At 39.4% G+C, this 16,996-nt stretch overlaps 1 protein-coding gene across 23 annotated transcripts in view; it reads left to right on the top strand.

Annotated features, from left to right (window-relative positions):
* Positions 1 to 16,996, top strand: part of DST (dystonin) — a 297,941-nt gene that overhangs the window by 210,666 nt on the left and 70,279 nt on the right. For 17 of the 23 annotated variants that reach the window (XM_090136226.1, XM_090136238.1, XM_090136239.1 and 14 more), the window contains 7 exons: positions 747 to 873; positions 3,092 to 3,154; positions 4,145 to 4,380; positions 5,997 to 6,126; positions 7,486 to 7,685; positions 9,111 to 9,606; positions 10,617 to 12,091. In XM_090136226.1, coding sequence (XP_089992352.1) covers positions 747 to 873; positions 3,092 to 3,154; positions 4,145 to 4,380; positions 5,997 to 6,126; positions 7,486 to 7,685; positions 9,111 to 9,606; positions 10,617 to 12,091 — 2,727 coding nt within the window. Of the gene's footprint in view, positions 1 to 746; positions 874 to 3,088; positions 3,155 to 4,144; positions 4,381 to 5,996; positions 6,127 to 7,485; positions 7,686 to 9,110; positions 9,607 to 10,616; positions 12,092 to 16,996 lie in introns of all 23 variants that reach the window. The other 6 variants (XM_090136227.1, XM_090136228.1, XM_090136229.1 and 3 more) reach the window with 1 other exon arrangement.

Below are 16,996 nucleotides of genomic sequence, written 5' to 3' on the forward strand. Positions count from 1 at the left end.
GAAGGGAGATCACTCACCAGTTACTGTCATTGTCAAAAAAGTCTTGAATTTTGAAAGATCAATTGCCAATTTAAAACAGTATAAGAAGGTGAGATAGAAAAACAAAATTAAAACACTGTCGCTCTGTATAACTCCTTTCTTCCTAAGCTCAATTTCATTCTTTCACTTGCTGCTTTTCACTCTTCCCTGCCACAAGTGGTAGAGAAAGAGGGTTGTTGGTAACTCTGTCACTTCTTCTTTCTCACTCTCTTCCCGTGCTCCAGATGGGGTTCAATTTCCATGAGTTACTGTACTTCCTGTCAGGAGCCAGCTCCTGTGTGGGCTCTCCATGGTCTTTTAGGGACCACGCACCTGTCGTGACAGAGGGTCCTCCAAGTACCACAGTGTGAATAACATGTTACACCATGGGTTTTGTGCCAGCAGGACTGGTTCTCACATTGTTTTCTCACTCTGGCCTCTCACAGCTGCAGCACATTTTTGTTCCCCTGTTCTTAAATATAACAGAAACTGATGGGCTCAGTCTGGAACATCTTGGAGCTGGCTGTAACTGGCTGTGTCCAACATGGGGCAATGCCTGGCCTGTTCTCCCATCGGCTGCCCCTGAAGCCCTCATATTACCAAAGGCTTGCCAGATAAACCCAATACAGTACTACAGGATATTCCCAAGTAACATTTCTTTTCTCAGCATTAAGCACTTTGTCTGAATTCAGTTTTGTAATGTACAACTGTTTATTTTTCTTAAATAGAATTTAAAAGATGAATGGACATTAAAAGCAACTGAGCTGCAGAAGATGAACAGCAGAGGAACATTGTTATGTAATCTGATTAGTGCTGTGACTTCTCCTGCAAAACTGAGAGCAGTTGCAAAATCAGGTATGCATTCGTATAATCAGGTAAGCCTAACATTTATGGAGTTCTTTAATCCCTTAAGAAAAAAAAAAAAGAACTACTGCACCCTTTTGGCTAAGTTTCTGAATATTATGGCTTAGAAGAAATCCATTAGCCATGTCTGTTCTGACCATTGTTTGCTGTGATTCTCATTTCAGCTGTGTCTAACTGTTGTAATAATTCAGTACACATTCTGATTGCTTTACATTGGCAAAATAGTGTAAAAGCACTTTGATGTAAAAGATTGAGAAATCTTGATCCTAAGAAACTTTTGATTATGAGAAACTGACTTAATCTGATTGGTGTTTACATATCTGCCAAATCTGCAAGTAGGACAAATATAAACCTTACCTTTGTGAACACTAACATATCTGTACATTTTTGCTCGCAGGGATACGTTTTTCATAGCTAGTCCATATGACATCAAGCAAGCACACAATTGTTTGCACAATCATGGAGTTTTTGTTAGAACGGTGGTGCTATCCCAATATGACAGCATAATTAATGTTAGTTTATAATCTAGTTGAAACAACAGTGTGAAAAGGAATCAACTCCTTATTCCAGAGTGAGTTTTGTAGACCAAAATGGCTTCCAGTATGGATTTTTGACCAATTTACCTGTGAACACGTTTTAAAGATAGCAAATCTATTTCCATGAAATTGCTGTACTGTACATTAATCTGTTTTACAGAATCTAGCAAGTCTGCTAATTCAAGCCATAAGCTAAAGCATGTGGAATCTAAGGCATTTTAATGACCATAACCATGTTTTCAGCCACTTCTTTAATTTATTTCCAGTCCTTGTCAGTTCAAATACATTAGCCTTCATTGGTCATTTGCAAAGGAGACTGGGAGGACAGGGACTGCCATTTGATACCTATTTGGCAAGGGTAGAGCACTTTCTTTTTCATATTTCTTTGTAGTAGCTACTTCTGGTTTCATCCTTGTTTGAATTTGGAATAAAAATCTTCAAAGAACATTTTGGAACATAGTATATTTATGCTTTTTCCTCTGCTCCTCTCTCTCCTTCTATACATACAGCATGTAGGAGCAGGTGTAATCCTCCAGATAAGAATGTTTGCCCACCTAGGCAAGAGATGTACTGTGTATCAGTTAATCACAGTTGTAAATACCAGAGTCCAGCTAATAGAGCATGAAGATTTACAAGGCTCTAGCTGGGGGCTGTGACTTTTCTTATCTGTTTATTTTCTCTTGCCATCCTCTGGCTGCCACTAATTGATCCTCACTGTCCAGGTGGTATTGTGGGGTGGATACACAGCCTTCTTCAAGGCAACCATTAATCTTTCCCTGTTAACTGCCCATCTGTGAATACATAGGTGTAGGAGAGCAGGAAGTTATTCTCCTGGCTGCTCTTTACGCAGTGACTTTGTCTCCCAGTTCTGTGGTCTGACAGCATTTCACAAAGTTTACGCAGCCCTGGATCCAGAGGCTTTGAAATGCTGTTTAATTAGTGACAGTGACAGGACTTCACATCAACAGTAAGGTTTCCACATCACCTTCCCTGGAACAGCATGGAACATGTTGAGCCTTGCTCATGATGAGATAGGCATTTGTCCTGTTGATGTCCTGAAAGTTTTGTGCAGTGGTACAGTACTGCTGAAAGTGGGTAAAGGAGTTACATCAGCTGTGTCTTTGGTTATGTTTTCCGCAATGACCACATCAGTCTTTTTTGCTACTTAGCGTTCAGTGGTTTCCTCACAGTTTCAGTGTGAGACAGTGCCACTCACCAGGGCATGAACATGGTTGGGTAAAAATCTGTAAGCAGTAGGGAACAGATTCCTTTTTGGGAGTAGAAACTGATGTTAGCCATATGGGTATAAGTAGGCCTCACTGCTAGGGTAAAGACCTTTGTCTGTGATATTCACAGTATTGTAAGCTGTAAGACTGCTCATAAATTATATGTATGCATATTTACATGTGCATGCATGTACACACCTGTACACTATGCATGTGCTGTGCATATGTGATACCAGTTATGGTGGGCTGGAGCAGGTTAAAACAAAAAAACAGCCTTAAGAAATATAAAGCTAAATAAAGTATTTGTTACAAGATTAGCGTGCAGATGTTTCTTCAGTTATTACAAGAAGGACTATATATTGCTGTTCTGAAGAGGAAATGTAATGCTGGAGTTTTGGTGGGAAAAGGGTCAGATAAGAATATGACTTAGTCCCTTTTGATCAGTAGGTGGCACAGTGTTGAATGGTGAAGGAGGAGCACCAGGAACTCAGGATTTTCTGAAAAACAAAGGTGAGTAATCACTAAGTAAAAATTTCAGGATGTGATAAAGAAGTGTGTTTGTGAACTACTGTTAAACATGTAAATATTTTGAAAATGGTGCATACAGCGTATTGCAACAAGCTTTTCTAGACAAATTTAACATCATCTTTGCTTACAGAAATTATATTGGCTAGTAAGATGGTACTAAAATTAATTTTCAAAAGACCTGCCTTCAGTATTTCCTTTGAAAAAAGATCACATCTTTGTTTTCTGAATCAGTACGAACTTACCTAAGAATTTAGAGTGATAACTATTTTAATATAACATATAGCTTTTGAAAAAAATTATTACTCTGTAGTGAGATGAAGCTTTTTAACACCAGTTAACATACGTGACATGAACACATGCGTACGTACATATACATATACAAATACAGTCATTTTACATACGCTTGTATCACTATGTGTGCCCAGCTCCTGTTCAGAAACAAAGGAACTTATGTACCATGTCCCACATCTGCAGTGTTGCTTTTTCTAAACTACAGTCTGCTTTGTATGCACTCTGTCTCCTGAAGCTGTTTCAGTGATAACACACCTTTATAACAGTGCTTGCCTCTGAGCAGGATACGACTGTAGTGATGTCAGGCTGTCATGCTGGTATCTGTAATGTAGTCCAGTACGTTTCACTTTCTGTTGCAGAATTGAAAATAGTTGCTTGAAATACCAAAATAACAACAGGTAGGAAGAGTGTAAGATACTTGTCTACCCGCCTGTATCAGAGTAATGATTCCTGTGGAAAGAAAAGCTCTTACAAACAGAAGTGTATATTAGGTCATTCAGATGCACTGTTAGAATGTTTAGAGTGAACAAGAACTAACTCCTAACATGTTCAGAAGCTTTTGCCTTGAGGGACTATTAGCTGGTGTAACGCAGAGTACTGTTTAGAAATTCTTGAATTCTAAGTTCTGTTTGAAGTACATGTGGTCTCTAATATAGTCTTTGTTCATCTCTCCTCTTACAGAACTGACAAGTGTTCAACAAGCCATGTCTGATGTAAATCATAGTTACGAAGATTTGGGAGTTTCTTTGAAGAAAAAGATTTCAGAACTAGAAAGTATGCTTTCAAAAATGCAAAACATTCAAGAAGAATCAACTTCAGTGATGCAGTGGTTACAAAAAATGGACAAAACTGCATCAGATTGGGAAGCTGCTCCAACTGACAGTGAAGCTGTTAAAGCCCAAGTTGAGCAACATAAGGTACTTATGTGTCTTTAAGAAATATTCTTTATTGCAATTATTGGGGCAATTCCATTTGAACAATTCATATCTCAGCATAATTTAATGTTGCAGAGAGTATTTTAATGATCCCAGTAAACATGTCAGTCAAGCTTTGAGAAAATCTGGCAGACTTTGCCAGTGGAGTAAAAGAAACGCTGGGTCAAAGAGAAGAAATTTTGTATGTAAAAAATAATAATAATTGTGATGTCCAAATTAGATAGGTAAGAGTGTATTGATTATGCAATGTACTTTTTTGATATCTGTAGTGATTGAGATGTGTTTACTGGATTGTGTATAAGATTATGTGTCTATCTGTCCAAAAGCTGTTTCTGGTTCCCTGACACTCCACAGATCTCCTGGACTCTGCAGCTGCAGAGACCTAGGTCTGTTCCAAGGCAGCATTTCTCTTCAGCAACTAAGCCATGTATGCTAAATCATATAGCTGCACAAAAATCTCCTCCTCCCCTTTTATTTGATATCAGAAAACCACTAAATCAGCAGTAAGCTTCTGACCAGTTTAAGCATTAGAAATGTGTGCTTGTAGCAGTGAAGGACAGTTATTTCTACATGTGAATGTTTGTCTATAAAGTGAAATGTAATAGGTAGCTGTTAAAGGGAAAATTTCTTTCTTTGTCTGTAATTGTGGATAAATAAGGACAGAATCTGATGAGGCTGAGGTATACTTTTTTGTACTTGGTTGTCCACCCTCAAAAATGAACCTGAATTGGTACTGATTTTCCTTGAGTTTGACATTCCTCAAACTTCGCAACATTTCAGCCCTAAAACTCGTACTATAAGTAGATAAACTCTTGTTCCTTTATTTGTAATAAAGATTATTCAAGGCTAACAAGACCATCTTACTCCACTGTGGTAAGAGTATTCCTGATCAGTTGGAAAACTGAGTGATTCAGCAAGAGACATCCTTTTGATGCAGTTGGACGTTTAGTTAGAGTTCTAAATTAAGCACAGATTTGTTCAGTATTTATTTGAATGGAATTTTTTAGGGATAGCTAAAATTCAACTCCACAGTGTCAAGTCTAGCAGTTCTATGTTCATATAAGCGACCTTCGCCAGGCTTCACTTCTATCTGTAAGAACTGCATGAAATGTTCTCAAGGTACTGCTGGGACATCTCAGTCCCACTGCTAGGTTTGCTCTTAAACTATGGTGCTTTCTTAATGCTGTTCTAGCAGTAGATCTGTGACAGTAGAACTTTCAGTGAGCTGCTCTGTACTGATGCCTAGTTGGGGTATTTCTGCATTAGTCAGTTGGCATTCTGTACAAGAACAGATTTTAACCATGTGTATGATGAGACCTAGTGGATTTTATCTGTTTGAATCCTTCTAATTCTGTCAATCATTCAAATTAAACAGTAATAGTATTAACATAATTTATATAGCTCAGGTCATTTATTCCAAAGAACGTGACCAGCCAATATGTGCTAAAAGAAAGAATTTTTACACTCATAGCAGAAAAGCAGCATGTAAGCACTAGATATTTATGTTTTATTTTCATGCTTGGTATCTCAGTATCGTGGACTTCAAAAATAACTTTCAGTTCATCTTTAATCTCTTTTTTTACTGCTTGATTTTGCAGCTATTTGAAACTGAATTAAAGCAAAGTGAGAATAAAGTGCAGGAACTAAAGGATAAAGTGACAGAGCTATTGGAGAAGAACCCCAACTCTCCTGAAGCACCCAAGTGGAGACAAGTGTTGGATAAAATAGGTACTTGAGTAAAATTATATAACACAGACTCATTCGGACTCATTTTCTTACTAGTCTTTTTATGTTGTAGCAATAATTGGTTCTTTTATTATCTTACTCCCTTCTATGCCTACTATGGAAATAACTCCCATTTCAAGAGGATAGATTTAGAATAACTCTACTAAAATTGGTCATCTTTGAATTTATGTAGGTGAAATATAGCTAAGCAAGGTACACCTCGAATCCATGTCTTATAGGGGTTTATCTTTTTCAGGCAGTGTATGGCTCAGTTACAAAGTGTGGTACTAACAAATGAAGTCACAGCAGTTTTCATATAAAGAACACTTTGAGTTGTTGATGATGTTCTTCTGCATGCTTTTGTTCCCATGCATCTAGTAGCAATTTTTTTGGCTTTTTGTTATTTTTTGGCTTTTTGCCATTTTCTAAAGCTGGCTTCATAAATTTTGACATTAAAAAAAAAAAAAAAAAGGAAATGACCATATGTGCACAATAGATTTTGAGATAACAGTGTGTAATTGCCATGAGCTTTTGAAAGGAAACTAATACAGAATGAACAAGGATCACAGACAGTGAAATGGCACAAGAAAATGAAGATAACACACACACAGTTCAAAGGCACTGTTAGCAAAACATCAAAGCTGAGTCAGCAAGCACTGGCAATATCATAAAGTGAGGTGAGAAGTTCCAAGGCATGAGACTCAACGGCTACTCTGGAAGCCATTTGCTACAGGTGGAAGAGCTCACAGTTTGACCTAGGTAAACTTAAGTTCACACTCTGCTCTTGAAATATCTATAAAGAAGTATCCTCATTGCCTCTCATAGGTACCTGGTTTGGAAGTCTGAATTAAGCAGTTATTCTCCACAGGTTCCCAGTACAGCTATTTGAAAGAGATGTGCTCTTTCAGAAGGCAGTGCAGAGCAGAAGCCTTAATTAAGTCTTATGCTCAGCCTTGGAAAGGTATCTTTTTCTTTATATGACTAAAAAGGAAGGATAGTCAACCTAGATCAGGTACCTAAGTTGTAGGTGAGAGTACAGCCTTTTGGTTTTTATGTCTTTTGGAATCAAAGGCTAAATTTGGTATTTCATCTAGTAATAACTGTCATCTAATTTTACTGCATGCTCTATATTCATTGTTCTGAAAATGCTGCATGTGGCAGTGTTGAACTGCAGACCTTTATCCAAGTGTATATGGTTCTGACTGCTAGAAGATGAATTTGCCGCGTCACTGCAATAAGGCATCTGGAGTTAATCAGCAAGAAGCCTTATTAGAGAGCTCTGTTTATGTTTTGTATATAGTCTGCTGTCTGACAGCCCATCTGCTAAAACATGCATGCAATATGTCAACATTATATTGTTAGACTCCAAGTGGAAAGAGCTCAATCAAGTTACATCTGAGAGACAACAAAAATTGGAAGAGTCTTCAAATTACCTGACCCAGTTCCAGACAGCAGAAGCTCAGTTAAAGCACTGGCTTGTAGAAAAGGAGCTAATGGTCAGTGTGCTGGGACCACTATCAATTGACCCCAATATGCTGAATACACAAAAGCAACAGGTTCAGGTGAGTAAGGATAGCCAATATGCATTAATGATTTAAGTTTCTGTGTTTTTGTTTGTTTGTTTGTGGGGTGTGGGTTCTTGTATTTTGTTTCTTTTTTTACATTTGCTTATCAGTTAAGTATCAGTTTGATTCATACATGACTACAGTGATTACAAGAAAAAATTGCTGAGAGATTGAAGAAAGATCAGAACAGCTACAGGAAAAAAATGGTCAGGACTTATCTTTGAGAAGTTACTGATCCTCAGATGTATTTTCTTTTTCAACCATCCAGTGATTTCTCTGTAGTCTAATGAAAGCATTCCTGGGAAATTCTACTAATTTGGGTGTGTATGTAATATTTTGTGGTCAGTCCTCAAATGCAGTCTATGCTGTAGAGCTGGCTTTTTGAAATTTTGTTCACTTGACTGCACCGGTAGCTAACAAAAACAAGAAACAATTGAAATGTAGTATTGTGAGTAGATATGGAGCCACGAGTGTGAAAAAGAGAAGAAAAATATGAAGTGGAGTAGTTCATTTATAGAAACAGCAAACCACAGAAAGAAGAAATAAACACTGAATTAGTTGCAGCAACTATAAATTTTAATTTCAAATATTTATATTGCTGCCAGTTGATTTTGAATGTGGTGAGAAACGACATTCTTATTTTTAAAAAATAATATTCAAGTTGATATATCCATATTGATTAAAACAAACTGTTTAAAACATGAAATGTTTTCTAATACTGTGTGAAAATGACTTAAAAGTGTTTTGTAAATGCTTCAGAAATCTAGAAAGCTGGCATAAGATTATCATGTATTACTTAACAGTCCTCAGAAGTTAAACCTCATTGACTTAAAAGAAAGGGTTTGAAACACTCTGTAAACTAAGACCATGATATTTGTCTCTTCTTCTGCACGCACTTTTGATTTGTCAAAAAATAAAATACTAGGAACCAGTGATATGAACTTTAAAGGTCTTACAGTACACAGACAGGCATTTTGTGAATTATCCAAATATTCTTTGTAGTGTAAGGATCCACTGCAATATTATGTCACAGTGCACCTTCTTTGAAGTTCTGTCTTCAGACAAATATCAAAACTGTCTAGGAAAAAAGACACTTCTTGAATGTAAACAGTGATTATTTTACTTGGTACAGTTACTTAATTATGGTAATATTAACAAAAATCGTTGTTTATTTGTATCTCCTGATTCAATTTCCATTGGATGACGTGCAAATTAACATAGAGTTTTTAGTTCTTTGATGTAAACGCTTGGAAACAACATTCAATATATGTGTAGAAGATGCAGTTATTTCATTGGCTTTTTTAAACTCAGATTAATTCTGGAAGGTAGCTTAGATACAACAAATTCTACAGAGTTTTTGTCAGAAGCATTTTGCTTCTTTTTCATGAAATAAATTCTTCTTAAAATTTTCTTTATTCTCAGATTCTGCTCAAAGAGTTTGATACCAGAAAGCCACAATATGAGCAGCTAACTATGGCTGGTGAGGGGATTCTGAAGAGACCTGGTGAACATCCCCCCTCACATGAAATTGTAAAAGAGCAGCTGGCAGCTGTGGCACAAAAATGGGACAACCTAACTGGCCAACTGAGTAACAGATGTGACCGAATTGATCAAGCTATAGTGAAAAGCACAGAGTATCAAAGCCTACTCAGAAGTCTGTCTGATAAGCTAAGTGCCTTGGATAGCAAACTGAGCAGCAGCCTGGCTGTGAGTACACAACCTGATGCTGTGAAACAGCAACTGGAGATTGCTAAAGAAATGAAGAAGGAAATAGAACAGGAAATGAGGAGTATAAATGCAGCTCAAGTTCTTTGTGAAGAGCTCTCAACGCTGGTTGGAGAAGACTATTTGAAAGCAGAACTTACAAGGCAGTTAGATGGCATCCTCAAATCATTTAAGGATATTGAGCAAAAATCAGGTTAGTATTTGTTTTAAAAGAAAAATAATTAAGGCATAAAATAAAGCATCATTTTAACATTTGTCTTTAACGTCAGTAGTAAGATGTTGAGTGAGCTGAGCCTAATACTAGCTGTCTATCAGTCCAACAGTATGTTAGAACATAGGAGAATGTCTCCATGCTTTGAAAAGGCAGAAATGATATGTCACAATATACAACTGATTTTTTTGTTGATTTGTTCCTTCATTGACACAATCCTTCAGATCTCTAGCAAGCAGTTTTGGTGGGAGTTTAAAATAATAGAAGTGCTGCTCTCCTCATCTTTGCCTTCAGGTACATCCTTACTCAGTTAGGATGCTAAAATAGATGCTGTTCACTGAACTACTTACTGCATAGGTGCACAGAATAAGCTAAAATTGTAATTTTTAGGTAAGCACCAGTGAATGGCTTGATAAAAAGTAGTGGTAACTGTATAAAACTGCCTGTGGCAGAACTGCATTGGTTGTGTGCAGCCTTTTCTATTCTGTGAGCAATAGAACTGAGCGAGAAATAGAGTGCAAGCAATATCATACTTTTTTCTCCTGAGCTGCCTCAGTTTTAGCTTTTCAATTTCCACAGGTCACAAGGAACTTCAAAGGGTCTCCCTAAAAACAAATAGTACCTGCTGGCCATGAGTTAGGCACTACTAGGCCATATTGATTTTCTCTGTGCTTACACTTTATAATATCATAAAACACAACTGCATGGGTTTTACCCCCAAAATTTTCCTGAACAGAACTTGGGTGGACACAAACTAGCTAAGCTCACCTGACTTTATTGTGTCCAAATGCCCTTGTTGCTACACTGTAGTACAGATACAAGACTATCCCTTACAAGAAACCTGGTTGTTTTGAAGTTAAACACTAACATGCTGAGAACCTGCCTTCCGCCCACTAATGATCATTCATAATAAAATCACTGTTAATTATTATTTCTTCATTGAATACTGAATCCGTTTCTGATAATAAGCCTTTATGTTGTCTTATCTGTAGATAATCATGTTCAGCAGCTCCAGTCAGCATATACCACTTCTCATCAGTTCCAGCAAACATCTAAGGACTTTCAGGCCTGGCTAGATGGAAAGAAAGAAGAGCTGAAGCAGGCTCGTCCTATATCAGCCAAACTTGAGACCTTGCAGTCCCTAATTGAAGAACAGAAAGATTTTATGAAGACCTTGACCAATGAGATTAGTTCATATGAAAAAATTGTTGCAGAAGGAGAAAGTATATTACAGAAGACTCAAGGAGCTGATAAAGCAGCTTTACAGTCTCAAATTGCCACACTCAGAAGTAATTGGGATGAAATGGATAAGCAGGTAAAAGAAAGGCAAGGTAAATTAACAGATTGTCTGGAGAAAGCACTCACATACAAGCAGCATGTAGAAAATTTGCAGCCCTGGATAGAGAAATGCCAAAGCAACCTATCTGAATTAAAAGTCAGCATAAACCCTGCTGAAATAGAAAATTCTGTTGTTCAGGTGAGGGCCTGGCAGAAGGACCTGGATAAGCACCATGGAATAGTGGAACTACTAAATAATACTGCTGAAAGTTTGCTGAGTGCAAGTCAAACAGATAAAGAAATTGTTAAAGAAGAAACTAAGGTGCTGAATGAGAAAGTGAGTATGGTCACAGAACAATTGCATAAGAAGAGGGAGTGCTTGGAAAATATGGCACAAAGGCTAAAAGAGTTTCAGGAATCATCCAGGGAAACAGAAAAGCAGCTTCAAAGTGCCAAAGAGCACCTGGAAGCTCACGATTCGCTTGGACCTCAGTCTTTCAGTAACAAACACCTGACAATGATGCAGGCCCAGCAGAAGGCTTTACAGGCTTTAAAGCCTCATGTTGATTTAGTAAGAAAGCTTGCCCAAGACCTGGTAGTAGAAGCTTCTGATTCAACAGGTGTTTCTGACCTTTTGCTTCAAGCTGAATCTTTGGAGCAAGAATACAGTGCAGTGAACCAGCAGGTTGAAGATAGGTGCTCATTCTTGGAAACAAAACTTCAAGGAATTGGTCATTTCCAAAACAGCATCAGAGAGATGTTCTCTCAGTTTGCAGAGTTTGATGATGAACTTGATAGCATGGCTCCAGTGGGGAGAGATCTTGATGTACTGCAATCACAGAGAGAGGATATAAAACATTTCCTGAAAAAGTTGGAAGATCTTATAATGAATAATGAAAATGCTAATAAAAACTGTAAAATGATGCTAGCCACAGAAGCTGAAGCTTCTCCTGATCTTGTTGGTATAAAACGGGACTTGGAAGCATTAAATAAACAGTGCAACAAACTACTAGACAGAGCAAAAGCCAGGGAAGATCAAGTGGAAGGTACAATTAACCGTGTTGAGGAGTTTTACAGTAAGCTAAAAGAATTTTCCAGTCTGCTTGGGAGAGCTGAAGAACATGAAGAATCACAAGGTCCCGTTGGAATGGAAACAGAAACTATTAATCAGCAGCTGAATACATTCAAGGTAGGAAGGTTTCTTTCTTACTATTATCACTTGTTTTACCACAACACAACTTTATTCAGTATCAGTGTGAAAGTGGTTAAATGCGGACCCTGGAGAAGTCTTGTTTCACATCAGCCTGTTCTACCTATATGCCTTTTATCTATTTTAAACAAGGTACGTTGCAGTGATACTGGGTGTAAATTGTTATTATGCTTTGGTGCTGAAATGAAGCACAGATCTTGGCATATTTTAGGATACAAAAATGAATTTCTAGTGCTCACTGGAAAGATTTATAAATTACAGAGGTGTAAGCAGTGTTTGAAAAAGATCATAAATCTCCTAATGGCTGTATAGTAGTACTCCATATTATGTGCTGCTTTGGATTCATTCCAGTCTAATATCAATTCAGTTGTTTTTGTGGCTTGGAAATTAGTTTGCAGTTAATCATAAAACAAGCTTCCATGACATGGTTTATCAAATCAGAAAGATCAGAAAGACGACCCTGTAAAAAAAGTAATGACATGCTTGGCCCAACAGAGGGTGCTTTTTGCTTGTTTAGACTAACCCACGTCAGAGAGGAAAACTGAACATTGAAACTTCAGCGCCGTTTCAGCTGAAAGTTACTATCAGTGAGAGTGATCTTTTAGAATGTATACATAGAGACAAAAATCTGGAACAAATGGTTACATTACAAAGAGATTCCATTAGATTAAAATTGTATGTCAGTCTGTCACAACAAGTCTCCCTTTATGTAAAAGGGAAACAAATGTCTTTGTAAATAGCAGAGCACCTTAGAAATGGGAAAATAACATAGCTAGTGTTGTTTCCTATGCATGGTGTCAGTGCTGTCCTTTGTAAGGATGATGAACAAGATGTCCAGCAAACATCAGGAGTGAGATCCTTGGCTGGTCTATGTAGGAAGATAGTGTCTCCATAACCAAAGAGCTTGAAGGTAAAAAAGACAAGAAAACCTACATGTTTATATGCAGAAGTGCTCTGTGATTGCATTTATTTTAGTATTTGTAAACTTAGAAATGTGCTTTGCATTAAACAACTGTTTGAGGTCATGGAATTGCTTATGATTGAAAGCACAATGCCATTAACCAGGAGGTGAAACATGATGAAAAGGTGAAGGGGATATTCAAAGAAGTGAACAGCAACTGCAGTAATAAAAAGCAGAGTGGGGAGCGCTGGAAGAACGGAAATAGGTAAGCAGGAAGAACAGAATAAGAAAATTTGTTATGTAAGGGCAGTAAGGAGGAGGGTAGGATCCAAAGTTGCTCTCCTAATACTCTGTGAGTTCTGCTGGTGCACATGGTGACAAAATTACAGTAGGTGTACCTCTTCATATTCCAGCTCCTTCCAGAGAGGCAGCACACTGTGGGGAGACTGGCTCTCAGTAGTCCTGCTCCACTCATGGTGCTTTGCTCACAGGTTTGTGTGCGCACACAAACACTCACAACCTGAAAATGTGGCTTTGGCCACAAACCACAGCCTAGCCCCTTATGTCCTTAGCTTCTGCGGTCAAGCGCAATCATCTTCTGTTCCTCAGGAGTAAAGCAAAACGTTCTTTGCAGATAGATTTATTCACATGGTAGCTTCATTCTCTTTGGGGAAGAATCTGATGTTATGGGCCAGAGGTGGTTTTTGTGGTTGGACCAGTTTTTATGTGGAAGAGTAGAGCTTTCTTGGCATGACATGAAAATGCACAGTTATTTAAAAAAAAAATAAACAGACTTTGAGTTGTATTTTATGTATGTGTATAGTTATATGCACGTATACATACTTGTTTTATTTATATTACTTCTTTGTAATGCACTTTTGCCAGTCAGGATAAATTATTAAATTGAAAGTACTTACTGCCAGTGTTAGAATGTATTTATTTACAATGCAGATATAGAACTTGCTTTCTGTCAAGAAAAATCTCCAGTGGAGTTCATTTGAAGTAGGCTTCATTTGACTGTTACTTCACAAAGTACACCAGGAAGAGTATAATCACATGAAGAATTTGTCTCAATTAATGTAAAACACACAAAATTAATTACAAATTAATTCAGCTTTGTTAGACATTCTCCTCCCTGAAGACTTTATGGAATGTATATGTGCAGGGAAAGTTCAGTAGACAAGATGTGTTCGGTTACACTGATTCTGTCTCCTTTCTTGAAAAGCGAAATACAAAAGAATTCTACAGGAGAGCCCTGTGTTTGTGTAGCCACATAGTGCCAGGATGTTTGCACATGGAGCAGTATTTGCAGCTGGGTTCTCTGGGAAAGAGAAAAACCCCAGAAACTGAATTGCTTTTTTTCTTGTAACCTTTGCTCAATTATTTTTAATATCATAGAAGTTCTTCTTATCAAAAGCTACACAGAACTGTTAGAGATTTCATCAGTATGTAGTTCATTTGATTTTGGCTTTTATTTTCAAAATGAAAGAGTTGTTAAAGGTTGTTGTCTTCTAACTAGACTCTATAGGATTTTTTAGCTAGCCTGAGTATTCCTACCAATTAGCTTGAACTAGGAGTTTAATTGGTTTATGTTGGTTGTGTAGAGTGTCCGTCCTCCAGTTTTCACTTTGAGTGGAGATAATGTTGAGAAAATTATCAGAGATTTCTCTATATGCTCAAATGAGAAATGGAAAGTATTACACTTCCCACAAACACCCTAATGGGTACCAACTTTCCACAGGTTTTACTACGGTTAGGGACTATGTTAGAAAGCATACTTAAAGAGCTTTTATGAACTACTGCTTTTGAAAGTGACTGCTGCATGTGAAAGCTTTCAGAGAATATGTTTAAAAATGGTAAAACACCTTTTTAAATGTGAATAAAATCATGTTGTAGTGTAACAAATATGGACCTATTGCATACTGACCCGATAACGTGACAGAGCACCCTCTGCGTTCAGAGAGGACCTGCTTGTGACTGATTTGGGTGGGAATAAGCACAGGTGACAGGATCTCAAAAATGCTTTACCCACCTTTTACTGCTATAGAACGTGTTTTTAGCTTGAGAAGCCAGAGCTGAGTTTCTGTTTGACATGATTTACAGTGTTTTGGCTGCTCGGTGGAGCAGGCGGAATACGTGAGAAGGGAGAATTTGCCTCACGTGACTTAAATATTTTAATACGTAGCTGACTGTATCAAAGCAGCGAACAAACAAACGGCGTGGTGCTTTTGTATTTCCTGCATGAAGCGTCTCCTGCTCAGTGCCGAACTGGGAGCGCTTCAGCTCATTGTAGTTAATGCCCTGGCTAAGTTGTAACACTGAGTGCCATATGCTGCCCTTACACCGGGGGCTGCATTGTCGCTGCGCTGACAGCTCCGCTCACTCAGGCGGTGGAGGTCTCCGTTCATTACGGGTTAATTTATGCTGCTGAACAGATTGCTTCCAGTGTACCGTCAACAAATTATCCGTGGGTCTTAAGCAGAGCACGTTGGCTCCCCGGAGCGGAAAAGGAGCCGGTTCGAGCGGTGTTGGTTGCGCTTCGCCGGGCCCCTCCGCTGCCCGCGCCCCCGCCCTGCGTCGTCCCGGCCCGGCCGCAGCGCCGAGGCCGCCCTGCGGGGGGCAGCGAGCAGCAGGGCCGGGCACCTCCTCCCGCCGCGGCCGAGCGGTGCGCGGAGGCCGGGCGGGGTGGGTGGCGGTAGCAGATGTTGCCTGAAGAATGAGAAAGGGCGTTCCTTCCAGCTCGGCGCTGGGAGGACGCCCGTCAGCTCGCGGGAAGACGAGCGAGCTTATCGACTTGGCTGGATGCTACCCGCCGGCGTGCGCGGCCGGATCGCCTTTTCCTCGCCTTCTCGTTCGGCCGGGGAGGAACGGGGAGCGCCGTGCCAGCCGCCGCCTGCAGCCGGGACCGGCCCGGCCCGCGCCGAGCCGAAGCCGCCGTGCCTTCGCGGGAGACGCCGCGGCTGTGCTCCGCCGCGGCTGCCTTAAACGGGGGAGCGGCTCTGCAGAACGGAGCGAGGAAAGCGCCGGGCCGACCGCCTGGATCCTGGCGCGGGGGAACTGACGGCTGAGTCGGCTGGGATCCTCGGAAACTTATTTACCTATGAAACTTGTGAAGAGCTTGGGACGAGGAGGGAGTGAGCTGCCTCTCGGGTCGAAGTTATTTATAGCTACTGCCAAAGAAGCGAAGGGCTGTTTTATTCTTCGTGCTGGTTTGGATTTAACTTATTTCCCCCCCAGGATTTTCTCAGTGCCTTGGTCTGAGCCGTGCGCAGCCACGGCGGGGTCTGCCTTCCCGAGCTCCAGTACGATGCTTTATTTATAAAGGAGATGGAATTCTTGGACCCGGCTAAATGGATTACAGCTAATCAGTCACCTCCAAGAGATAATGTGCTGCCTTCGGTAATGCTCGCTCAATTGGAAGGCTTAATCTGCAGATTTAAGATACGCATTCTGACCTGAAGAAATAAGAGCGTTGTTCCATGGAGGGTTTTAAACATTTAAGCCACTGCTGGTTTTTGCTATACTCGGTTTTCCTGTGATATTGGAAGGGTTTCTGTTCCTTTCTTACTCAAGCACTTTATATTTTCAAGAGAAAAAGAAAAAAAAAACCAAACAACCAGTAACTCACATCCAGGTAAAACTGCATATAAACCAGTGCACTGATGACAACCTTAGCCACCTCATAAGTTATCATGTGTGTTTTATATCTATGCATCCTGTGCTGAGGGCAAGTTTACTGTAGTTTTTTAGACAGATAGTGTTTTCTAAATGTTTCCCTCCTTTCTGAAAGTAGAAGGATTGTAGCATCTTGCGTGAACCCTTGCAAAATGGGGAAGCCACTTAGCAGGCCGGACTGTTTACGTCAGAATCCTCCGTGTGTGGGCAAAGGAGAAGAAGATGAAGACCTGAACATCGAGGACTGTTACGTTCCCCAGAGGTCCATCTATGACACTGTGCGGCTCAATGAGCAGATCGATTCGGGA

Source organism: Phasianus colchicus, chromosome 2 (genome assembly GCF_987193195.1).
Source record: "Phasianus colchicus chromosome 2, bPhaCol1.hap1.1, whole genome shotgun sequence".
NCBI classification, from domain to species: Eukaryota; Metazoa; Chordata; class Aves; order Galliformes; family Phasianidae; genus Phasianus; species Phasianus colchicus.